The 26,013-nt window shown below is 41.5% G+C and overlaps 2 protein-coding genes across 4 annotated transcripts in view; both read right to left on the bottom strand.

Moving 5' to 3' along the window:
- The window catches only part of PIP5K1B (phosphatidylinositol-4-phosphate 5-kinase type 1 beta), a 106,665-nt gene that overhangs the window by 12,378 nt on the left and 68,274 nt on the right, over nucleotides 1–26,013 (bottom strand). For all 3 annotated transcript variants that reach the window (XM_070742635.1, XM_070742634.1, XM_070742637.1), the window contains exons 7-13: nucleotides 20,227–20,526; nucleotides 12,193–12,404; nucleotides 10,460–10,543; nucleotides 10,293–10,341; nucleotides 9,689–9,773; nucleotides 8,135–8,290; nucleotides 7,235–7,376 (exon numbers count right to left, since the gene is read on the bottom strand). In XM_070742635.1, coding sequence (XP_070598736.1) covers nucleotides 7,235–7,376; nucleotides 8,135–8,290; nucleotides 9,689–9,773; nucleotides 10,293–10,341; nucleotides 10,460–10,543; nucleotides 12,193–12,404; nucleotides 20,227–20,526 — 1,028 coding nt within the window. The remainder of the gene's footprint in view (nucleotides 1–7,234; nucleotides 7,377–8,134; nucleotides 8,291–9,688; nucleotides 9,774–10,292; nucleotides 10,342–10,459; nucleotides 10,544–12,192; nucleotides 12,405–20,226; nucleotides 20,527–26,013) is intronic.
- On the bottom strand, nucleotides 21,752–24,493 carry LOC139162362 (uncharacterized). Its single transcript, XM_070742633.1, has 2 exons — nucleotides 22,046–24,493; nucleotides 21,752–21,863 (listed from the first exon to the last, which is right to left on the bottom strand). Exons 1-2 carry the CDS (start codon nucleotides 23,327–23,329, stop codon nucleotides 21,831–21,833), a joined length of 1,317 nt encoding a protein of 438 aa, XP_070598734.1. The 5' UTR covers nucleotides 23,330–24,493; the 3' UTR covers nucleotides 21,752–21,830.

Raw genomic sequence — 26,013 nt, 5'->3', positions numbered from 1 at the left:
ATTAAGAACTGATTCAAAATAGTTAGCATAAGCATTCTCTTGATGCCCTGTTGACTTCAGAATCTACACAAAACTATCTAGAATGAGCAACTGATTGCAGTAATTACCCTTTTGTTTGAAGTATCTGGTCATTAAAAAAATTAATTGTAAATTTAATTGTATTTTTAACTTTTCTAAAATTTTCTATTTTAAAAATTATGGTTTTGATTAAAAATGATAAAACATTTATTTAGTTGCAAGAATTTCTATTATTTATCAGTTAATAGTGATATTAAACCTTTTAAAGCACTAAGAATACTGTAATGCAGAACAACCACCCTGTGAAAGTTAATGTGAAGCCAGAGAAAAATAAACATACCAGCATTTATCTCAATTTAATTAATTTCTTTAGTGAAGGAAACCCCAGTCATTATGAAATATTTCTGTATATAAAATATTAACCAAGATATTTGACTTTATAACCCCCTTAGGAGTGTATAGGGGGAGAGGAAAATATTTTTGCATCCACATTTTGGCTAGAAAGACACACTTTGGGTAGAACCGTACAAGTTTGAGCTTGTTTGATTTTGGATCCAAGACAGCTTTGCTTTTTCTACTTTCTGAAGGTTCGTGAATGTCTATGTGGTAACTTACAGTAGTAATACAGTGATCCCTCGATTTTCGCGATCTCGTTCTTCGCGAAACGCTATATTGTGATTTTTCCCACCCGATGACGTCACTCTCTTCCTTCCTTTCTCATCTTTCTTTCTCTCTGTCTTTCTCTATCTTGCTTCTTCCTCTCTCACACTCTCTTCCCCCCTCTCTCATCTCTTTCTTTCCTTCTCTCTCTTTCTCTATCTCTCCCCCTCTTGCTGGCGGGCGGCGGGTGGGCTTCGGCCGCCCAGCAGCTGATCTGCTCGGCAGCGCAGCGAGGAGCCGAATCGGGGTTTCCCCTTTGCGTGGGCGGCGGGGAAACCCCGATCTTCGTCTGCTCGCTGCTGCTGCGCTCCCAAGCAGATCAGCTGCTGGGCGGCCGCAGCAGCAGCAGCGAGCAGATGAAGATCGGGGTTTCCCCGCCGCCCACGCAAAGGGGAAACCCCGATTCGGCTCCTTGCTGCGCTGCCGAGCAGATCAGCTGCTGGGCGGCCGCAGCAGCAGCGAGCAGATGAAGATTGGGGTTTCCCCGCCGCCCACGCAAAGGGGAAACCCCGATTCGGCTCCTCGCTGCGCTGCCGAGCAGATCAGCTGCTGGGCGGCCGAAGGAACCTTCCCTGGGTCTTCCCCGCCGCCCACGCAAACTCCACCATCTGCGCATGCGCGGCCATGAAAAAAGGGCGCGCATGCGCAGATGGTGTTTTTACTTCCGCAACCCTACATCGCGAAAAATCGATTATCGCGAGGGGTCTTGGAACGGAACCCTTGTGATAATCGAGGGATCACTGTATATAGTATTCACAGGGCTGTTCAAGGTAGCCATAAAAGCTGGAAAATAAACTTGAGCCTTTAGAAATGTAGGGTGAAGGACAGTTCTTCCCCTAACAAATATCACCAAAGCTATTTGCCTTTGAAGGATACAAGCAATTTTCAGGATGTATTGTAGCTTCCTTCTACCCCTCTCTCCAGATGTTAGCAACCATTGCTTTGGATTTGAAATTTTAGAAACTGCTCTTTTGCTTTAATTTTGGCAGTCCAATTATGCCTGATGCTTCATGGTTTTATATTTAGATTTCATTCAAATCGGACTCACATTTATAACTGTGCAGGTTTTGCATATTAAAATGGATTTTTTGCATCTGGAAAGTTAGACTTGTATTAAAGAGTTCCTAATGAATTACACAGGGTTAAGAATGAGTATCACGGGGAAATGTTAAGAAGATTTGCTTCAGTAATTCCACAGAAAATACATGTGCAGGATTTTATACCAAGCGTATTATAGAACTAAACTAATATAAAAATCTTACATAATTCCTAGAGAAGGTAATTAAAATCTAACACCAACTTTTGTTCTTTTGTAATAAAAAAATACTTTACAAATCTTTAAGCTTGGCAACAGAGTGCTGAAGTGGCATTATCATTTATTCATAGATTTATTCCTTTTCTGGGCAGGCATTTCTGTAAGAACTCACAAAATAGCAAGATTCCAGTACAACAAGCTTAGAAATAAGCTCAACTGGTATTTAGATAGAAGCTTTCACTTTCTGGAATGCAAAATAATTATTTTTGTGATTACACAGATGTACAGAAGTTGTGATATTGGCAATAATATGGAAATGCTGTTTTTATTTCCCAGTGTAGTCTGCACACTGTCTATAGCAGTGATGGTGAACCTTTTTTTGCTCAGGTGCCAAAAGGGTGCTCATGTCCACAATACCATGCATGTACGTGCCCACACCCATAGTGCAATGCCCTCCCATATATGCATGCACAACCTCCCCTGTGCTTCCCCCCACCACATTTATTTATTTATTTATTAGATTTGTATGCCGCCCCTCTCCGTAGACTCGGGGCGGCTCACAACAACAATAAAACAATTCATGACAAATCTAATATGCACGCAGACCTTACTGAAGCCTTCAGAACCTATGCATGGCAAAAAAATGTGCCCAATGGCCCTACTGGAAGTTTGTTTCTGAATTTGTGATAGGTCCATTGTGCTGTTTTTTGCCTTCCCCAGGCTTCAGGAGTCTGTAGTGAAGCCTTGAGAAGGTGAAAATGACTTCCCCCCACCCTCCGGGAGGCCGAATATCAGCTTGCCAGCGCAAACATATGTGCTGGAGCTGACATAGGGCAACTCCTCGTGTGTCCTCAGATATGGTTCTGTGTGCCCCCTGTGGCACCTGGGCCATAATCTCATCACCGGCTCCAGGTTGACTCAGCTTTTCATCCTTCCGAGGTGGGTAAAATGAGGACCCGAATTGTGGGGGCAATAGGCTGGCTCTGTTAAAAAGTGCTATTGCTATCATGTTGGAAGCCGCCCTGAGTCTAAGGAGAAGGGCAGCATAAAAATCGAATAAATAAAAATTATGGGTCTATGGGCTTCCTATTCCAACAATAAACAAGGCCAATTATTTCATTTGTTCTGGATTAAATCAGTTCCCTTTGTTCTGTCATCCATTGTGATATTGAAGGAAGGCCCCACTTAAAGGTGAAATGTTACATCCAGCCAACCCCACCCCCCAAAATGTGTGAATATCTTTTCTCGGCACCTTGTTTGGCTGTCATCTCAACCTTTTGTCAGCCCTGAAATCCCTGTAGCTGTTACAGGGACTTTGTCTCAACCTGTACACAGCACGTATGGTAATAATCCCAAGCCAGGATCCCCTACCTTCTACTAATGAATTTACTTTCTAGTTTTTATAGGCAGAATAGCTTGGAGATACATAACAAAGGTGTCAGTGTTCTGAGGAACGCAGCCACCAAAGGCAGAACTCTGAGGCAAGTAGTTTCCTCAAAGAACATGTTTATTGGATACATTATATTGGCACAGCCGGTGAAAACCAGCTCTAAAAGTTCTTTTGGTTTTCACCTAATTAAAAGAGCAAAAGTTCCCTCTCACAGATGTTACCCGTCACATTGTCCAATGAAAACATCTAGCAGGCTGCTTGGTCACTTCCTCCCCTCCTTCAACAGCCACTGTTGAGGTGACCTTGGTTCCCCCAAGAAAACTTTCTTTTGACCGTTAGTTGATCTATCTACTTCCCCACTCCCTTCTGCTTCTGGTCCGCCAGTGGCCTATGGAGCTAGCAGCAAAGTCGGACAGTAAAGAGGCTGGGGCGGAACATAAGCCTGGCCTGGAATTCTGGAGAAGGCTTGGTGCCAAAGGCAGTGTTCCCTCTAATTTTTTTTTTGGAGGGGGGGGCGGAAAAGTATAGTGTCTGAGCGGCAGTCCCTTCGGAACTGGGCGGCACAGAAATAATAAATAAATAAATAAATAAACAAACAAACAAACAAACAAACAAACAGATAAAAAAACCCACACTGTTTTGCCTCAGAGAATTTCAAAATAAAATACTGTACTGTGTGTCTATAACAGTGAGCTCATAATAGGGCAACTCTATCAATATCAAAATGCCACTTAAATAGTTGAGCTAGTTTCAAACTAGATTTTGATTTTCTTTCTCTCTTCCTTACTCCCATTTTTTTCCTTTTTCTTCCTCTCTTTTTTCTATCTGTTTCTCTCTCTTCCTCTCTCTCTCCTTCCTCTCACTCTTTCCCTCTTGGCTTCTGGGCAGGTTTGGAAAACTCTGAGTTGATGATGATTTTTAAGTGAGCGATTGCTCACTGCTCAGCTTAGAGGGAACTATGGCCAAAGGCAGAGATCCAGCCTGGACCATCTGGGAGGTCTGTGCTGACTCCAGAGCCTCCAGAGGCTGACATGAGCAAGACAGAGGAACAGGGAGAGCCTATTCCCAATGCACTCATGTGCAGAGCTGCCAGAAGACAAGAACAGTTATGGAGGAAAAGGCCTACTTGGGAGTAAGGCTTGGAGATAATTGGCCCCTCCCATAGGATATAAAAGTTGAACAAATAGATGTGTGTATTACAGGAAGCAATTCAGTTCATGTCTCAGCATTTTGGTTCTGACTCCATGTTTCTGTTTGGCGTTGCAAAGCTCCTTCCCAATTAAGCCTTTGACAGAGTGTCAGGAGAGGTAAAAGTTGGTGACATCAGCCTTCATCTGAAAAACTTATATCAGACTCGTTAATATTGTTTGAGGCTTATTATGGCTGGGGATGAACATAATTCACAGCCAGTAAAATAAAAGGAGATTTTTGGGACTCCATTTGTGCTTTATTATTTATCAGGAAACCTGGGCCAAAACAGCTTTTGAACTGCTAGGTGGTAAGGAGCTGGGACAAGTAACAGGAATTCACTCAATCATGTGGCGCCGACAAGCCCAGTGTCTTAACCACTGAGCCACTGCACCAGCCCTGTCTCTTTCTAATTTCTTATAATTTCTAAAGCTATTTAATTTAGAAAATGCCACTTTTAACTAACAGACAATAGATTAAAAGTTATTATAATTATTCCACATTGTTGTCTATTTGGCAGAATATCACCACCACCACCACCACCGCCAATTTTATAAAAAAAGAAAAGTAATTCTGATTGTGGAAACACCCAACCAAGTTGTCCACTTTGAGAAAGGAAACAGAAATTTGAATGGTGTTTGCTGCCTTAAATTGACCTCACTTTTTAAAGAAAAAAAGGGTGGATAAAGAAAACAAGCTATGGTTATGAAGACTACACAATTTTTATTCCCTACCAAGCCTCTTCAGAAGGCTTTAACTATATATATATATAGTTTATTTTACATTGGTAATATATTATATAGTAGAAAAGAGTTTCCCTTTAAAGTCAACAATATAGTTTAATATATAACATTTATCTGGACCATTTTTTCCTTATCCAAAACTAACACTGCTGTTGCTTTTCAAAGGCAGCTTTCCAGAAATTATTGCAGCATTTAGAGGAACAAGTTTAAATGTAAGCAGCTAAAGTTATCGCTGAAGTTAGCTTATCTCTCAACAGGGATATATAGCATATTAAAAGGTTTCCATTCACTGAAGTATGGAGTAGAATATTCTTAATTATACATTAAGTATATTTTAATGATATATTAATTCTTAATTCCCAAGCTGAATTTGTTAATTATTATTGTTATTGTTGTTATTATTATTATTGTTATTATTATTAATATTCAATTATTTATTTATTTTATATTCTGAAAATAACAGCTAAATTTAAGTTGTAGTTTAGGGGATTTCCAAAGCATTTTGCACAACAGCTAGATGGAGGACAAAAAAAGGGAACTTGATATTAACCAATACAGGGTACAAAATAAAATATAGTCTGCAATGTTATGCACACTTATTTGGGAAAAAAATTCTTGAATTTAGTGGGGATTATTTAAATAAGGTTCCAAAAAGCCCAGACAGGACCAACAGTTGCACTGATTGAAGCGATACCGAGTTTAAAAAGCTGCTGTGAGAATAAGAAATCTAGCAGTTATTACCAAAACTATCAGCTATCTTCCCAAAATTGACATACCTCAACTCATTTGCACCTAGAATGCACAAAAAGACCAAAGATTTGCAGCAAGATTGCTTAAAAGTTTGTCCTCTAAAAGAGCAGTGTTCCCTGGAACATTTGAGTTGTAACCTTAGATCTTTAATAAACACTATGAATCAGATTCTGAGAGACTTTGGATTAACTGTTTCCAGTCTAGATTGCCTGGAGAACAGTATGACAGCTACAGGTAGTCCTCGACTTACGAACCAACTGAACTCCAAATTTCTGTCGCTAGGCAAGACAATTGCTAAGTGAGTTTTGCTGCTTTTCACAACTTTTCTTGCCATAGTTGTTAAGTAAATCCTTGCAGTTGTTAAGTGAATTTGGCCTCCCCATTGAGTTTGCGTACCAGAAGGTCACAAAAAAGATCACAGAGAGTGCTATTAAATCCCTGTGAAGCAGCATGTAAATCTTAAGTACTTTTGCTATCACATGACCCTGGGACACCACAGCCAGCATAAATTCAAGCCAGGTGCCAAGCAGTCAAATTTTAATCATGCGATCGTGGGGATGCTGCAATGATCATAAATGTGAAAAACAGTCGTAACTCACTTTTTTTTCAGTGCTGTTGTAACTTCACTAAACAAATGGTTGTGAGTCGAGGATTAGCTGTAATTTGTGCTTTTTAAAAATAGTTTTTAATGGTTTTTCTTCACAATACATATAACTTAATTCTTTAAAAAATACACATAATTACACAATTCTATTTGACATAAAATAAATCCATGTCTTAATTTGCACCCTTTATGTTTTAATTACCCACCTGTTTTTCCCTTTATGACACATCACTCCCCTCCCACTATTCCCTCTCTCTTTCTCCTTCTCTCCCACTTTCCTACTTCCGTCCTCTCTCCTTCTTCCCTTCCTTCTCTACGTCCTTTTCTCCCACTTAACCTCCCCCTGAGTGTATCTAATGACAATCCATCTTAAAGTTAACAAACAGGTAATTATATCCCCAATCCCATTTAATTGTAGGTGCTTTTCTTAAACTCGTCCCCCCCTCCTCTGTATCCATACCTATGCTTATTTCTTAAATTTTCTTAGGTATATTAACTACTATTGTAATGCTGCCTCAACTACCTAATTGTGTCACCTGGATCTACCACCTATAATTTGATTGGCAAGGTGAGTAGAAACTAATCCATCCTTCCGTAGTATAATAAAAACTGAATATTCAAATTACCTGTTAGAATAAAACCTAATTCCATCATGTTGGTAAGGGTCATCTGCGTAGAGAGAAGAGGAAGAAATTGTGGTTGCTAAAGAAGAGGCTTCAAACAGAGATGCTGTGCTTGGCACTAAATCTGGATGTCGGGAGGCTAATACTGTATAGGGGAGGAAAAAGGAGAAAAAGTCACTTCTGCATAGAAATTAGTGTATATAAAAATAAAGGTCTTTCTTGCTGTGAAAATACACATACTATGAGATATAAAAATGCTGTGTTTATGTGATTGTCCACAGCTTCATTAAAGGTGTTTATAAATTAATTTAAGGATGAATATTGTGGCTGGGGGTGCCTTTAAATCCCTTATTGCATTTCTACCTTTGAATCAAAGATTTTGATTTACAGTGTGTTAAGATAATGCTCAATCTTAATGAATATTAAGTTTGGATTTGTTTTAGGTAATCTGCTATTATTATTATTATTATTATTATTATTATTATTATTATTATTATTATTTTCTTTCTTTTTTTTTCAGAAAAGCTTAAAACATTTTCCCCGACTTGTTTAAACGAGCGGTGTACAATTATTTTAGGTCAAGGATTGCATTTGAGTTTAGGTTGATATAGCAGGGGGCTCATTTAAGAGAAGTAAGCAAGTCTAATATAAAAGTTGAATTTAATGTAATTTGATTAAATGCAAATATAATTAAATAAAATTAATATTATTTTTCAGCAGACTTAAAATCAATTTGACAGTTTTTGAAAGGAATTTGGAGGGTCAGGTAGGAATTAGGGAGCGTCATTATTTACTATTCTGGAATATCAGAATGTGCACCTCTGTTCTAAAACTATCGCTTTTTCCTTTTGGGAAAGAATGTTAGTTTTGGACTCTAAAGCATCTTATTCTACTGAAAATTACCTTCTTCATCAAGGCTACAGTAACTTTGTCCTTCTGTGAGTAAGTCATGCTTTTCATCTTTCCAGTCTTGGCTAACTACTGACACATATTCTTGTGAAGTAGCTTTTAGAGCAGCAATAGAATTGCATCTTTTCTTGGAAGGAGATGATTTCAAAACTGGGGTTTTAAAAGGGAGATAATGAAAGTAATGTAAATAGAGATTATTTCTATAGCCAACTTTCCATTATTACGCAAACACTTTCTTTCAATGGGTGTCCCAAAAGAGACTTGAACAGATTTTACTCAAATAACTGCCATTGCCATAAATGTGACCCAATCATTCGTCTTCAGAAAAATCCATAGTATGTGCCAGTATAAATGTGAGAAACAGCAGATGTTAGTTATAGGTTAATATAACTTGAACTCAACTTTTATATGGCAAGGCGTTACTAAGAGGCTAAGTATAGGTTATATAACAATGAATAGCATTTCTTCAATTTTTGTATCTGGGACAAGAAAAACAACTTTATGGCAGTACAGCCAAAAAAGTTCTTGCATATAACGTAAGGGGATGGGGGAACAGATTCAAATATAATCCAAACTAAAATTTAAGAACTGCAATGTGTAATTTAATATGATGAATTATAATATTCATTTTTATAGTAAGATTTAAAGATTCACACCTAAAGATCTGTACTAGTTGATAAGATGCTGCTTCTCTGGATAAAGCAGCCCAATGAATGTTAAGTGATATTGACAAGACATTGAGCCCCGGTTCTTCCCTAACCCTACCAACCTTTATCTCCTGCATAGGAAAGAAATGCTAAGTTCAAGCGCATGCTCCTCCATTAAAAGGATTGGACATGGATATGGCATAAACCAAGATTATTTTCCTTATCAGTCTGACTAGAACAGGGGTAGGCAAAGTTGGCTCTTCTATGACATGTGGACTTCAATTCCCAGAATTCCTGAGCTAGCATGATTGGCATAGGAATTCTGGGAGTTGAAGTCCACAAGTCATAGAAGAGCCAACTTTGCCTACCCCTGGACTAGAATAATATCTGCCCATATCATCAATATATAAATATCATAGAGTAACACAGGAATTCCTTAGAATTTAAGGATAATTCTTATAGAATCTTGTCTGTGTGTAAATAATGTCAAAGACAATAAGGAATGTTTCCCACATTTTATATTATCCCTTACACTGAATATTATACGCATCTATATCTAGGTGTACTTACAAGATTTGTAACTAAGTTCACACACTATTAATTGCTCCAACCATAAATTTTCAAAATAGTAATCAGAATACTAAAGAAAATACAGCCACAAAACACTAGAATTAAGACACAAGGGGCTGTGTGTAATCCAACTACTACCTTGGCAGCAATTTACAATATCAGGCTGTAGTATATTCTCTTCTGTACTGTACTACTGTACTATTCTTATATTCTATTCTGTTCTGTCAGTCCAACCTCAGAGATTTAGTAATCATGCAAGTGTGGCCCCGCTAGAAAAAACAAGACAATGTTAAGAGTGGCTTGAGTTAGTTCAGAATATGGTGGTACCTACGCTGATTTTTTTTGAATACTCTGGTACTCATAAATTTTAAAAACCTGTCAGCATAAAAACTTGGTCGGTGGACTGAAACTGTATCCTACAAAGAAACACAAAAGCTTTGTCAGTAAGAAAAGAGGAGAGGATGTACAGAGTCAACAACAGAACATGAAACTAAAATTTAGTGCTTTCTTTTCACCAGCAAATTTTTAGCATACTATTTGTTTAGCATACAATTTATTAAGTAGATTAATAGAAAATATTACATCCATTTTTAAAAAATTACAAAAGCAATTTGAAGGATATTTTCTTAAATTATAAATAAACTAACATTCAACAATTCTAGAAAGTTACTAAAGTGGCTTTTTTCTAGACTTGCCTCCAGAAATTGTGGGTGCTCCAAAACTCGAAGTTTTAAAGAAGAGATTGGACAACTATTTGTCTAAAATGGTATAGAGTCTCCTGCTTGAGCAGGGGGTTAGACCAAAAGGACTCCAAGTTCCCTTCCAACTCTGTGGTTTTGTTAGTTCCTGACACAGCCAAAAGACGAGGCAAAAAAGGAGCTTTCCACCTTACATGAACCATTGGCATAATTCCAAAAACCATTAAAATAACTTACTCCGTCATAAACAAGGGCTTTCCAAGAATGCTCCAACTTCTTTATTAACCTGATGACGATATATCACAAAAAGGAGTTTAATAAACAATTGTACCTCCCTTTTGGCAACAATACTGTTTTAACTGAATCATTGCACAGAAAAACAATGAATATTACTTTAAATTTACCTGTAAGACTGCAAGATATCAATTATGCCCATAAATAGCAGCAGTTTTTCTCCTCTGTAGCTTTTAGCTGGAATGCCTCCCATTCTGACAAAAGCAAGCAAATAATGGCAAGTCATTTTAAAGCCTACTTTCTAAAGTAACCATAGAAATATAATGGCCTTCTTAATATATGAAGTGATATGCACCATTTGGTAAGGGCTATACAATCGTCAAAAAATGGATTGAATCAAGTCTCTTTTCCTCCTCAGTTTGAGTACTTTTCTCCATTTCTGAAAATTAGGATTATGCATTCCTGTAGTGTATTCTATTTCAAACAGCTGCGTCACGGTTCTAATAATATTAGGCCAATGATGGCGAATCTTTTTTTCCTCGGGTGCCAAAAACTATTGAGTGCCCACGCGTGCCCACACCCATAATTCAATCCCTCCCATGCACCCCCCCCCGTGCATGCTTGCATGACTCCCCTGCAACCCCACTTCCTGACTTCCGGTGGGCCCGTTTGTTGCCCTCCCCAGGCTCCAAAGGCTTCCCTAAAGCCTGGGGAGGGCAAAAATTATTATTATTATTATTATTATTATTATTATTATTATTATTATTATTATTATTGTCAGTACAAGACAGCAAATGAGATCACTATGCTGGATTTCATATTTCATCACCAGTCGGGCGCTTCCCAAGCACCTAGGACTGTGTGATGTAGTGTCGAATTATGTTTGCCGATCCCAGTAAAGTGGCCTTTTGCAATTGACAGATGGAGATTTTGGCAATTCCGATGGTTTTCAAATGTCCGCTGAGATCCTTTGGCACTGCGCCCATCGTGCCAAGTACCACTGGGATCACTTTCACTGGCTTATGCCAGAGTCGTTGCAGCTCGATTTTTAGATCTTCGTATTTCACTAATTTCTCTAGCTGCTTCTCCTCTATTATTATTATTATTATTATTATTATTATTATTATTATTATTATTATTATTATGACTTGTATGCCGCCCCTCTCGGAGGACCTGGAGCGACTCACATGCAATACAAACAATATGAATACACTCCCAGAGCCTCTGCATGAGCCGAAAATCAGCTCTCTGGCACATACACATGCGCTGGAGCTGAGCTAGGGCAATGGCTCATGTGCTGGCATATATGGCTCCGTGTGCCACACGTGCCATAGGTTCACCATCATGGTACTAGGCATTTAAGGATATATTTCTGGATTTAAGGATTTAAAGGATATATTTCTGTGGTTTTGTATACATAATGTGCATAGATAAATCAATCATTTTTGGGACCAACGTTTTTGGGGATGGAGTGATGATGAACTAAGAGGCTATGATCTAATTAGTCGGGATCCCGACACTGTGCCAGAAATTATGTCTGGCATCCTCAAAGGCTAAACTTGCAGTGTTTCCCAACATTAGCAACTTGAAGTTGTCTGGACTTCAACTCCCAGAATTCCCCAGTTAGCATTTGATGGCTGGGGAATTCTGGGAGTTTAAGTCCAGACAACTTCAAGTTGCAAAGGTTGGGAAACACTGATAAAGAAATCTACTCTGTACTATATTTGTTAGCATTTTCCTAGGCAACATTTGTTTTTTCTAAGTCCATTAGACTTTAACTTTTATTGTTCATCAGCTGAAGGATAGTTTGACCCACTTTAAATGTAGTACACAGAACAGAAGGAAAGTATTTTAAAAATTCAGTAATTCTTTGTTTTCAAAAGGCTGGTTTTGAGAGACTTACGTATTGGTATTTTCTGTGATGACACAGTCCCCTGATTTTCCTGGACCTTGAATGGACTCCATAGCAGTTGAATAAAGAACTCTTTGTCCTCCTGGGCGTTTAGAATCAGGGTTGTTTTGAGAAAACTCCCCTTCTCTCTCCTTTGCTGAACTGTCCAAGATGTGGATGCCAAGCAACAAACTATAATCCATGATTTTAAAGCTTTCCAGCACCTAGGATCAGATGTTTTAGACTGAAATCTGTTATGTTGCAAATGGTGGAAGAGTTTACAAGAAAGATAAATGAAGCATATTGAACAGAGAGAAAATAATTACTTGAATTTGACCTCCCAATAAAAACGATCACATCTAAATTTAAGTGTTAAAATTCTTTTGCCAGACTAAATAGGAGTTCCTTGTGTCTAAAAATATTAGTTTTCTTCCTTTAATATACCTTTAGCATACAAAGCCCAACAGTGAAGGTGGCAAAATGTGGAGTGCCCTGCAATACAATTATAAAGATACACAGCTGGCTGGCTGAACAAACTTACAAATGTATATCACTAACTCTGTGTCAAAGTGGAAGCAGGTGACTAGTGGAGTAAGAAGGGCTCTGTTTTAAACTGTATGCTATTTAACATAAAATGATGAAATTTATAATGATTTAAAATAAATAAATTCAATATAAAGCATATATTGCAGTAATAAATACAATTCTGTTGTAAATATAGAATTTAAGGAAATTACATATAGAATTTAATATAGAATTTAAGGAAATTACATATATTTCATGTTTTTGTCCTGGCAGTGAGAAAACTATATGGAATATTTTTTCAGATAGTTATTTTGAGTTCTCAGTTGTTTTAAATCGCCCCTAAATTTCAAAAGCCAGAAACTAAGAATTCTAAAGTCTGAGAAAGCTTTGATTTATAACATAGATTAATATTTGGCTTGGATGTTAACTTGATTTTTTTGGGGGAAAGGAACTATTATCTTATTTTTTCTTCAACCTCTTTTGAGAGGTGGAGTTGATATAATCAATTAAATCTACTATGAAACTAAAATCTGGGTAAACTTGAGTTTCCTGCTGACACAAAATTGCTTCAGGGTTTGAAACATAATTGCTTTTCCTCTTCCCCTTAATACCTAGAATATTAATGAAAAGAGAATTTGGCCTCATTCTCCCATAGAGTGGGATCAAAAATGATATATAAATGGAATGAAGAAAAAGACACAGGAGAATAAATGTAGTAGTTTTTGTGGTGTTTTAAAGTAGTTTTAAAGTACAGAAAATGACCATATTTTGGAAGTCCTGGTTTGAAAAATGTAGGCTGGAGAGGAACCTTATAAGTTTTCTCTATGCTCTATATAATAATTATTCAATTTCTGTTTCCTAATGAATTTGAACATTGGACTTTCATTCCTATCTATCCTAGTCTGTTCCTATTTTTCCTCCAACTTGAAAACTAATACTCCAGATAAAATCTGCACAATATCATATCTCAAGTACAGGACATAAATAAAATTCCAAAATTCTGAATGACAGATGAACAAATTTGGAAACTTGGTAGGAAGAGGGAAGGGAAAATCACACATTCATACTTCTTCAAGATTTATATACTGTACAGTGATCCCTCGAGTTTCGCGATCTCGATCTTCGCAAAACGCTATAACGCGATTTTTCCACCGATGACGTCACTCTCTTCCTTCCTTTCTCATCTTTCTTTCTCTCTCTCTTTCTCTATCTTGCTTCTTCCTCTCTCACACTCTCTTCCTCCCTCTCTCATCTCTTTCTTTCCTTCTCTCTCTTTCTCTATCTCTCCCCCTCTTGCTGGCGGGCGGCGGGCGGCGGGCGGGCAAGCGGGGGCATCAGCGAGGAGCCGGGGTTTCCCCTTTGCGTGGGCGGCTGGGAAACCCCGATCTTCGTCTGCTCGCTGCTGCTGCGCCGAGCAGATCAGCTGCTGGGCGGCCGAAGGAACCTTCCCTGGGTCTTCCCGGCCGCCCAAGCAAAGGGGAAACCCCGGCTCCTCGCTGATGCCCGCCGCTCGCCCGCCCGCCAGCAAGAGGGGGAAGACCCAGGGAAGGTTCCTTCGGCCGCCCAGCAGCTGATCTGCTCGGTAGCGCAGCAGCAGCGAGGAGCCGAATCGGGTTTCCCTTTTGCGTGGGTGGCGGGGAACGCAAACTCCACCATCTACGCATGCGCGGCCATAGAAAAAAGGGGCGCGCATGCGTAGATGGTGTTTTTACTTCCGCAACCCTACATTGTGAAAAATCGATTATCGCGAGGGGTCTTGGAACGGAACCCTCGCGATAATAGAGGGATCACTCTATAGAGAAAGAGCTTATCTCTATCAATTACACCACAGAATGGTGAGCAACAGCAGAGGGGAAGTAATCTGTTCTTTTATTTATTACTCATTTATCTGATTTATCTTATACACATTTATTTAGACAGATATTCTTGTTTCACAGGAACTGCCAGCGGTTAGTGGAACAATAAGATCTATAACATAACAATTAAAACATCCACAATTAATCAATACAAAATTAGAAAATAAAAGTAAGAACACCCATACAATGGCAACATCCCAATTAATTTCCTACAAGCCATCTAATTGATTTAGCATTAATTAGCTCCCAGCAAGTTATAACAGAGGAGCACAATCACTTCTAGCGCCAAAAGGAGGCTATTTCAAAGCCTTCTACAGGTAGCCCTCAACTTACGACCACAATTGAGATGGGAATTTCTGTCACTAAGCAATGTGACCCATTCATTCATTCATTCATTTGTATGCCGCCCCTCTCCGCAGACTCGGGGCGGCTAACAACAATAGTGAAACAACATATCACAAATCTAATATTTAAAATAATTTTTAAAACCCTAATTTAAAAAACCAAACATACACACAAACATACCATGCATAAATTGTATAGGCCTAGGAGGAAGGGCATATCTCAGTTCCCCCATGCCTGACGACAGAGGTGGGTTTTAAGGAGCTTGCAAAAGGCGAGGAGGGTGGAGGCAATTCTGATCTCTGGGGGGAGCTGGTTCCAGAGGGTTGGGGCCACCACAGAGAAGGCTCTTCCCCTGAATCCCGCCAAATGACATTGTTTAGTTGACGGGACCCGGAGAAGGCCAACTCTGTGGGACCTAACTGGTCGCTGGGATTTGTGCGGCAGAAGGCAGTCCCGGAGATATTCTGTTCCGATGCCATGAAGGGCTTTATAGGTCATAACCAACACTTTGAATTGTGACCGGAAACTGATCGGCAACCAATGCAGACTGCGGAGTGTTGGTGTAACATGATGATGTGTCCATATCACTTAGCAATCAACAGTCCCAGTTGCCGTTATAATCTGATGAATGGGTCATTAAATAGGAAGCGAAGCAGGTCCCAGGTACGGAGCGGGAGTTGTTGCAAAGAAGCACAGGAAGAGCTGGGTGGCCTGTTGCAGGCAACATACAAGTTGGGATAAGGAGGTGAAGGAAAGATTGTGCAGAATGCATGCACGCAAGCACAGGGAGGCCAAGCAAAGTGTTCATAGTGGCTCAAGAGCACCCTCAATCACAGTGCAATGTGAAATCTAGTCCCAGGTTAGGCCAGCGCCATAGCACAAATGGGCTTATTGAAATGTTGCAGCTCTGAGTTTGCAAGAAGTCCTGAGCCATAGACACCCCAGAGCCCAGCGCCAAGCAGCATGGTGTGAAGGGATTTCTTGGTGTCCCAGGAAACAGCAAATAGCCCAGTCCAATCCTAGCCACAGTTACCCTTGTCGCCATGTACTTATGCCATCTCTTAAGTGTGGCCAGACTGCTAAGGCTCAAATTTTGATCACATTACTGTGGGGGCAATATTGTGCCTTCATTCTGTGACACCATAATTTTGAATTGTTACTGAATGAATGATTGTAAGTTAAGGACTACGGTCATTACTGCTTCTTACTAGGAAGCAATCTTATTAAATTATGAGCATCAACTAGCAGGAACCTAAGAGCTCTCTGGAATCACTAAATAATGATTTACACTCTACATTTTAGCATACGATGCCGTCAGGCACTGTAAAATAGCATGGGCATCTAAATTGACTCCATGCACTTAAATCCATGTATTTTATTATTATTTAATACCAATTTATATAGTCAGCCATTTCACAAACAATCAACTTTGGGCAAAGTACAACAGAGCTAAAATCAATTAATAAATACATTACAAATATAAAAACCCAAGCTAAAACAAATAATAGAAAAAAAGGAAATTTAAAACAGCAGAGGGAGATCATTGTCTCCTGGAGTCCCCAGGCCTGCTGGCATAACCAAGTCTTGAAGGACTTCTAGAAGTTCAACAATGATTAGAGCAACCTAACCTCCAGGTGTAAGATTGCATAGTGGGAACACCATAGCAGAAAAAGTCCACCACTTAGGCCTACTGAATGTAGCTTCCTAGGTGACAGAACCTGTAATACTGGTTCTGATGTGATCTTTGCTGAATCTGACAGGACACATAAATGAGACCAAGACCAGGCAGTCCCTTCAAAAAACTGATCTCATGCCATGAAGAACTTTAAAGGTCAGTACCAACACCTTGAATTGGATTAGGGAACAAATATATGTGTTCTACCAGAAACACACATATTTTCCTGTTCACACAACTGGAGCTGAAGTTTCTAGATACTCTTCAAGGTCACTTACATACTAAAACACAACTTCTAGACTTGCTTATCCTCCTAACATTTTAGGAATTCAAAGACGAATGACTAAAAAATATCCAAATAGTGAAAATACATTTTGAGTAAGTGTTCATCATAGAATTCATTTCAATTCAATTCAAAAGACACTGGGTGGCTCCTTTAAAGTGTGTGTATATATGCAATCTTTTAAAAGGAATATATTTTAGGCATTTAAACCACATTTTACATCTTTCAAAATAGTTTGGTTTTAATGTAAGGAACTTTTAAACATTCTTATAATTTTAATATTGCAATGAAACCTTTGACATTTATAAGAGAGTATTGATATATCGCTTCCCAGAGTAGACACGTCTATGCATTCCACATAATCACTAGTTGCCTGAGTTCATGGAATATTCCTTTCCAGAAAATACACTGACAAACAATGTCCTTTGTTAGGATGAACATCTGATGAGCTTGCAGCTGATTATTAGATCATCAACTTCACGCTTGATTTCCAAACAAAAGGTGGCCTCATGCTCACTAATAAGACTTGACACAATACCACAGTGTGCTAATAAGCATGGGACTTTGCTAGAAATGGTGCTTTTTTGCTCCTATAACTCCATTTCTGCCACTTTATTTTCTCACAGCATTTAAATCAATAGAAACATATTAAATTATTTCACTGGAGAAGAGCCTAATGCTGGGAAAGATTGAGGGCAAAGGAAGAACGGGACGACAGAGAATGAGGTGGCTGGATGGAGTCACTGAAGCCGTCGGCATGAGCTTAAATGGACTCTGGGGGATAGTAGAGGACAGGAAGGAAGGCCTGCAGGAACCATGGGAGTCCATGGGGTCATGATGTATGGTGACTTCGCAACTAACAACCACCACAACAACAAATTATTTCAGCTTCAAGAGGCTGCCATTAAGTTTCTATTTTCAACACAACCACAGATACGTGGATACACACATCCATAATTAATATTGTCATTGGCTTCATGTTAATTCCAAAGAAAGTGTAAAGAATACAATACATGAAGCTAAATTTGCTTTTGGTTCAGCAAGTCAGAGGTGTACTTTGAAAAGCAAGACCCAAGTTTTTTGCAGACTTTTAAGGCTCTTTCTCTTCCACAGAGAAAAAAATGTAAAGCGTGAGTGAATTTTATGCTCATTAATTTAAATTTGGAAAAGCAAGAGAGTATTTAAGCATCTAGATTTTTATTAAAAATCTGCCATTTTCTGTGAAATTTCAACAAAAAATGTAGTTCAAAATAATTGTCTTCAGATTGTTTTTGTTCATAGATCTTTATATGATCAGTGTGCGTGTGTATGTGTATGTGTATATAATTTACCTGTATACACACACACACACACACACACACAAAACATGAAAAATTAGAATATAGTGCAAATGTCCATTTATTTCAGTAATGTAACTTAAAAGGTGAAACTTAATATGAGAGATATTCATTACATGCAGGGCAAGATACTTCAAGCCCTGATTTGTCATAATTGTGATGACTGTGTGTGTGTGTGTGTGTGTGTGTGTGTGAGAGAGAGAGTATATACACACACACACACACACCCTGGATATACAGTGGTACCCCTACTTAACAACGCCTCTACTTAAGAAATTTTCTAGATAAGAATTGGGTGTTCAAGATTTTTTTGCCTTTTCTTAAGAACCATTTTCTATTTAAGAACCTAGCCAGTTTCCTGCCATTCCCCCTTTAATCCCGGCCATCTCAAACTTTTCTGGGCTGCCGGAGGAGGCTTTGGCAGCCCAGAGCGAACGAAGCATTTCCCTTTCTTTGGGCGCTTGGAGAGGGAATAAATCACTGCCAGAGCCCAGAGAAAAGAAACGCTCCCTTTGCTCTGGGCAGCCCAGAGCAAATGGAGCGTTTTCCTTTCTATGGGAGCTTGGAGAGGGAATAAACCACTTCGCTGTGGTGACTCCCTCGCACTGCCCACCATACACCCGGTGCGAGGTTGCCTCCCGGAGCATCTGGGCGTGGAAAGGCAAAAGGGGGTGCTTCGCTCCGGCCGGATCAACTTGGCTTCAGCCAAACCGAGGAGTCACCACAGTGAAGGAAAAGCGACGGCTACAAAGCGAGTGAGAGAGAGGAGAGGGGAGCCCTTCAGCATGGGAAGGAAGAGGAAGCAGGTAGCAGCAGCAGCTGCTGCCATTCGGTCACAGGAGTGGGAGGATCCCACCTCTCGCCCACCTGTGTTTTTCTCTCTGGCACAGTGTATGAGAGGCAGCCTCATGCCGGGTGTATGGGAGGCACATGCTCCTCCTTGCCGCCTCAGACTCCCTCTTTTTTTTTTAAGCCTTAAAGTTTTGGAATTTTTTGATTCACCTCACCTCACCTTCTTCCTTGGGCCACAACTGTTCTCCTCCACTTCTTCCTCCTCCTCCTCCCACCCAAATTCCGAGCTTTTACTTCTTTCCTAATGGATTTGCACACATTATTTGCTTTTACATAAATTCCTTTATTTTTGCGGCACTGCTTTGAATCCCAGCGAGGGGAGCCTCCGGGGAATCCCCGCGCTTCGGCTGACAACGGAAGTCTGGAGGTGGCGTTTCCCAGCAAGGGGAGACTCAGGGAAATACCCGCGCTTCAGCTGACAATGGAAGTCCTGAGGCGGGGATTCCCAGCAGCGCAAGGCAAAAGGGGTGACCTTTGGGATGGGGTTGCATGCATTATTTGCTTTTACATTGATTCCTATGGGGAAAATTGCTTCATCTTACGAACCTGGTTATGGAACGAATTAAGTTAATTTCTTAATTTCTACTCGAACCCTTATACAAAAGGGTTATTTATTTTTTTGTCTTGACAAGACAGAGAAATACTATTATGATCAATAACTACTTAGAACACAACAAATAATGTCAGTAAAAATATTTGGTCTCAAAAGAGTAACCAAACAGCTAAGTAAAAATAGAGAAAATGACAAAATAAAATATAATCTAGGTAAAAAAGACGATGGTTCTTGAGCACATGTATCTTAACCCATATCAAAAAACTAAATAAAGGTGCAATTTTATTTATGTTTGTCTATAAATATGTAAAATTGAATTTAATGGGATTTGCGCTTGGTTTGGTGTGGACTAATTTGCAGCCCAAGACAAACAATGTACAGCCTTAGGGAATAATAAAAAGCATCAATATAGGAAGAAAATGAAATAAAAGTAAGTAAATTTCAGTTTAATTTGAAGGCCAACTCAAGTGCATTCTACTTTCAGCAAAAGTTATTCAATAATGGCATAGGTTTTATAAACTACAGGACAATCCATCTTCATACAATATTGATATAATGCCTTGTTAACAGGAGAGTTATGGCTTGATAATAGAGGCTGAATTCAAAAATTTTTCACTTACTCGGCAATCCCTTTGTAGTGTTTTCATCAATGCGCTGTAGGTTTCCGAATCAAAATATAATCCTTCGTGCAACTCTTGCAAGAAATCCAAGTCTTTAAATGTGGGGTTAGACTTCTCCCGTTCTTTTCGGGATGCTCTTCTTTTGTACGTAGACCCTTTCAAGTCGTAGTTGTAATGCATTTTCAGTGCTCGAGGCAAAACATTGTTCATCACAACTATCCTGATATTAATACCCCCAGACTGAACACAATACAGCCCATAGAATTTGGGTAGGAGCGTCCTTGGGTTCTGGTTGAGATTCTTAAAAGAAACACAAAATATACTAATGAACATTTGCAATACCGCAACACAGCAGTGTCCATTGTTGGCAATTTTAAGACTTGAGAACTTCAACTTCTAGAACTCCCCAGCCGGCCAATTCTGGGAGCTGTAGCACACAGGTCTTAAAGATACAAAGTTTTGATATTTCTGCAGTAAAGTACAGTATAATCTTGATCAGCGTTCCACACAAAAGCAAGCATAGATATGTAAATCATTTCTATTTCAACAAATCATTTTTGGACTGACCACTAAAAAGTGTCTATGTGCTAATTCAAGCATTTTAAACTTTAGTTAGGTGGTTGAACTCTTAGGTCTAAGGCAGATTTCTCAAACTTTGCAGTACTAATTTTACCTACTAAAATTATAAATGAAATTTATGCAACCTCTTCAAATAAAATTAATAATTGATTTTGTATAAGGGTTGGAGTAGAAATTAAGATATTATTTTAATAATTTAATTTTAATCTTTATATCAGTTCAAACAATAACAGATCCTTATAACTTTACAAAATGAAACTACTTCATTGGGAATAAGCCAAAACATCTCCCTCAATAATGTTTAAAACCATTTTAGTTGTAATGATAGACTTGCTATTAATTCATAAAATCTGGGTTTCATTCTGAAAAGACCCGTTGTACCTACCTGAACGGTCTTCTCGATGCACTGGAAGGAGAGTCCAACATGGGTATTTAACCAATCCGATTGGTAGAGACTGAGTAAAAATTTACATAATAAAAGTTACCGCCCCCTTGCAGTCCCCCCATGAGCTCAGTTTTAAAAACGAAAGGCACTTAAGAGGATAACCAACTTTTATTGACCAATGCAATAACTCAGGAACCAACCCAACCTCCGGAGTCCCTGAACTTCAACTACCGGGTGGGTTTGGACTCTCCTTCCAGTGCATCGAGAAGACCGTTCAGGTAGGTACAACGGGTCTTCTCCACTGCATCTGGAAGGAGAGTCCAACATGGGATATACCAAAGATCTTTAAAGCCCATGGGAGGGAGAAGGTCTAACTAGGGACTTAGGAGAAACACAAACTCTTTGAAGAACCCTCCTGCCAAAGGCCGCTTCCGCTGAAGCAAAGGAGTCCAACTTATAATGTCTAATAAATGTTGTAGGGGCTGCCCAGGTTGCAGCTCGACAAATGTCCTCTATCGATGCTTGAGTAGACCAAGCCGCCGAAGTCGCCGCACTCCTGGTTGAGTGAGCTGTCAATCCTTCTGGAACTGTGTGTCCTCCAGCCTTGTAGGCCTCCGAGATACAGTCCTTAATCCACCGACTAATGGATTTCGCCGATAATCCAAGTCCCTTCCTATATTCAGAAAATGAAATAAAAAGATTCTCAGACTTACGAAATTCCTCTGTCCTTCTAATGTAAATCTTTAGAGCTCTCCGGACATCCACCTTATGCCACAGTAGCTCTGATGGATGACTCCCGTGAGAGCAGAAATCTGGGAGAATAAGTTCCTGTTTCCTATGAAACACTGTATTTACCTTTGGTACAAAGGTGGGGTCCAAACGAAGAACTACCCTATCCGGATAAAAGACACAGAGGTCAGGTCTCACGGATAACGCCGATAACTCCGACACCCTGCGTGCAGATGTAACAGCTACCAGAAAGGCTGTCTTGATGGAAAGTAGCCTAATTGGTATAGACCTCAATGGTTCAAAGGGAGGTTTAGTTAAAGCCTTAAGTACCCACGTGAGGTCCCAGGATGGAAATCTCCTGACAGGCGGAGAATGTTTATTCGTGGCTCCTTTAATAAAATCTCTGATCCAAGGATGCTGAGCCAAGGGACGAGACTCTGGAGTTTGAATCATGGTGGCTAAGGCTGCCACCTGTCGCCTCAAAGTATTAGGAGCTAAGCCACGTTCCACCCCGGCTTGCAGAAACTCTAAAACAGTTATTACAGAAGCTTCCCTAGGATCCTGTAAATCCTTGTCGCAAAATTTACAAAACGCAGCCCAGGTCGCCTGATAAATTCGTGAAGTCGATGGGCGCCTGGCAGCCTGCATGGTATCTATAACCTTCTCTGGTAAGTCCAACTGCTTTAATTTATGCCTTTCAAGTGCCAACCTGTCAAGTGTAGCCACTGAGGATCTGGGTGTTTCAGATTCCCCTGGCTCAACGAGATGATCCGATCTGGAATCCTCCACGGGGGTGACACTGAAAGTTCCACCAAGTCCGCGAACCACGGGCGACGTGGCCAATATGGCGCTAGTAAGATCACTTCCGCCTCCTCGTGAAGGATCTTTTCCACCACCCTCGGGATGAGATTCACGGGGGGAAATGCGTACAGGAGACCTGGAGGCCAAGGTGACAGTAGGGCGTTGGTCCCCTCTGCTCCTGGATCCGGAAACCGTGTGAAAAACCTCGGAAGCTGAGTGTTCTGGCCGCTGGCAAATAGGTCCACTAGGGGGACCCCAAACCTCTGGGTCAACTGGTAGAACAGGTCTGGATCGAGTCGCCACTCTGACGGATCCAGGGTAGCCCTGCTGAGCCAATCCGCTGTGGAGTTGCTGATCCCTGCGATATGTTCCGCGGTCAGTGACGCCAAATGGGTCTCGGCCCAGGTGAAGAGCCGCATAGTTTCCTCCATAAGACGTTGGGACCTCGTGCCCCCCTGATGATTCAGGTGGGCCCTGGTTGCTACATTGTCTGTTAAGATAAGTATGTGTTTGCCTTCTACTAGGGGGGCAAATGCCAACAGGGCTAGGAACACTGCTCTTAGTTCTAAGAAATTGATATTGACCGAAGCCAATTCCTCTATTGTCCATTGTCCTTGGGCCATATGACGTCCCAGGTGGGCACCCCACCCGTATAAACTGGCGTCTGTGGTCAGAATGAGACGGTCCTGGGTACGAAAGGGGGAACCCTCCTGAATTGTTGCGGTGAGCCACCACTTCAACGACTCTTTGACCTTCCTTGGTAGGAAGATAATCCTTTGCGAGTGGCTGACCCTGGCCCTCTGGGCTGGCAAAAGAAACCACTGAAGGCCTCTTATATGGTGTCTGGCCCAGGGAACTATACCTATGGCTGACACCAACGTACCTAGCACCTTTGACAATAGCGCCATCGGGGCCCGTCTGAGGCGGATCAAGCCGGCAACCAGACGATGAATGTTCTCCTGCCTCTCGGGGGAGAGGGTTACCTTGCCTGATATGGTGTCGATGATGGAACCCAGATGTTGTAGTCTGGTTGTTGGAGACAGCTGACTTTTCTCCACGTTTATAGTGAAGCCATGCGCTTCTAAGGTCTGTATTGTTCTGGCTAAGTCCTCTCTGGCCTGCCTGGGAGACCTGGACAAAATAATTATGTCGTCCAGGTAGGCCATCAGTCTGATAGAATGAGACCGAAGACTGGCCGTCAGGGCGTCCAGCAACTTGGTAAAGGTCCGTGGGGCCGAGGAGAGGCCGAAGGGCATTGCCCTGTACTGGTAATGTACGCCTTCTGAGCAGAACCTGAGGAATTCCCGGTGTGTCGGGTGTACAGGTACGTGGAGGTAGGCCTCCTTTAAATCTATTGAGGTCAACAGGTCCCTGGACCGTACCGAGGGAAGAATAGTCTGTAAGGAGTGCATATGGAACCTCCTGTACTTGATGTAGATGTTGAGTTGTTTCAAATTCAGTATCATTCGGTATCCTCCTGAAGTCTTGGGTACCAGGAAGATCCTGGAGTAAAATCCCCTGCCAACTTCCTGCTGAGGTACCTGTTCGATGGCTTGTATTTCCAGTAAATGGGCAATCTCCTTGCGGATCTGCTGCCTCTTGTGTAGGTCCCGAAGCCTCGGGCAACTTACAAAGCGATGAGGAGGGGGCCCCATGAATTCCAGACGAAGTCCTTCCGATACGGTGGCTAAAACCCACTTGTCCGAGGAAGTGAGCAGCCAGGAGGGGCTGAAGTGCTGCAGCTTCCCTCCTAGAGGTAGGGGCCCGGAGGAGTCATTTGGAACGACGATATCCCCTCTGGTTACCTCCACGAAAGGGCCGCCTGGACTGCTGGAAGCCTCTGGGACGATCCTGATAAGATCCGCGATCATTCCTGAATGATTGCTGGGAGTACTGATTCTGGTGAAAACCTCTCTGCGCCTGTCCTTGTCCGGTAGAAGCATCCCAACGTGGGTTCTGCCGTCTGGTGTAGGGAGTAAAGCGACGGTCTTGGCGTCTATTGGACTTAAGGAGGACCTTCCTCTTGTCCTTGTCCTCTATGAGGACTTTATCCAAAATGTCACCGAAGAGCATCGATCCCTGCAGTGGAGCTGAGGCCAGGCGCCATTTTGATTTCAAGTCCGCTGGCCAATTTCTCAGCCACAAAAGCCGGCGCGACGACAGCGTAGTGGCCATGCCCCTACTGGCAAACTTAGCTGCGTGTAGGGTGGCGTCGGCGGAAAACTCAGCTGCGGCCTGTAGTTTGCTGATATCCTGGCGAAGTCTGGCTTCCTCCGGGCCAAGGCGTGACTGCAGTTCCTGGAGCCACATGATGGAGGCCCTGTTGAAGAAGGAGGCCGCAGCAGCCGCTCTGAAACCCCAGCCCGCCATTTGGTGGGTCTTGCGTAATAGGGTTTCCGCCTTTCTGTCCTCTGGTTTCAAGCTCTCCCCTGTCTCTGACGGTACAAGGGCACTGGAAACCAGCGTGACTACTGGCTGGTCAATGGGGGGAAACTCCAAAAGTTTTTCCACCTCATCGTCGAATGTGTAGAACTTGCGCTCCAAATTCGAAGGGCCCTGAGCCGCTGCGGGGTGTTGCCAGGGCTTTTTGACTCCCTCAACGAAGATATGCGATGCCGGGATGTGGTCCGACTCGGGTTGGGGTTCTCTTAAAAGGGAAGCAGATGTCTTGCCGGTCTCTGCTTCTGGTGTCTTAGCCGCTCCCTGCAGGTCCATTACCTGCTTTGCCTTAAAAAGCAGAGTCCGAAACAGCGTGGGCTTAAACAGTCCGGCCACTGGCTGCTGTTCTGGGGTGTTCTCATCCTCTGAGAACTCATACTCTTTATCACTGTCCTCGCCAAAGTCCGGATCCTCTGAGAGAGACCCCAAACCCGAGGGGGGCGGTACTGGCCAAAGGCTTCTTGCCTGAGTCTGAGGTCGGTTCACTTGCTGGCCTGTCCCGGCATTTACTCCTTGAGCATAGACATTTGCAAACATCTCCTGTAATTCTGGAGCCATGTGCTGCCACGAACCAGTCTGGGGGCGCAGCCCCGCCGCTGTGGGTGTAAATGTGGCAGAAGGTGCCTGGGTGCCCCTTCTTGGGAGCCCGGAAGGTTCAGGTCTAGTCCAGGACAAGGCTGGAGACGGGGCCTGTGGCAATGACATGAACTGTCCCTCTGGGGACCAGTCACCCTCCTGTAGGGGTCCCAGGTGTCCAAAGGCTGACTGGGGGGTCCCAGGTTCAGGCGTGGTTGGCTGCCTCTGAGTCAGAGGTACTGGAGAAGGGGAGGGGTGCAAGGCTGCCTCCAATTTCT

Source organism: Erythrolamprus reginae, chromosome 2 (assembly GCF_031021105.1).
Source record: "Erythrolamprus reginae isolate rEryReg1 chromosome 2, rEryReg1.hap1, whole genome shotgun sequence".
NCBI classification, from domain to species: domain Eukaryota; kingdom Metazoa; phylum Chordata; class Lepidosauria; order Squamata; family Dipsadidae; genus Erythrolamprus; species Erythrolamprus reginae.
Note: the sequence above shows the minus strand (reverse complement) of the source record. Positions and strands in the feature narration are given on the sequence as shown.

What these genes read in the sequence shown, in the direction of transcription:
- LOC139162362 (XM_070742633.1), bottom strand. Translation starts at nt 23,329, where the DNA reads ATGGACAATAGAGGAATTGGCTTCGGTCAATATCAATTTCTTAGAACT. An exon ending in ACCCCACCTTTGTACCAAAG is followed by an intron (nt 21,864 to 22,045) that starts GTAAATACAGTG and finishes TTCTGAATATAG; the next exon opens with GAAGGGACTTGGATTATCGG.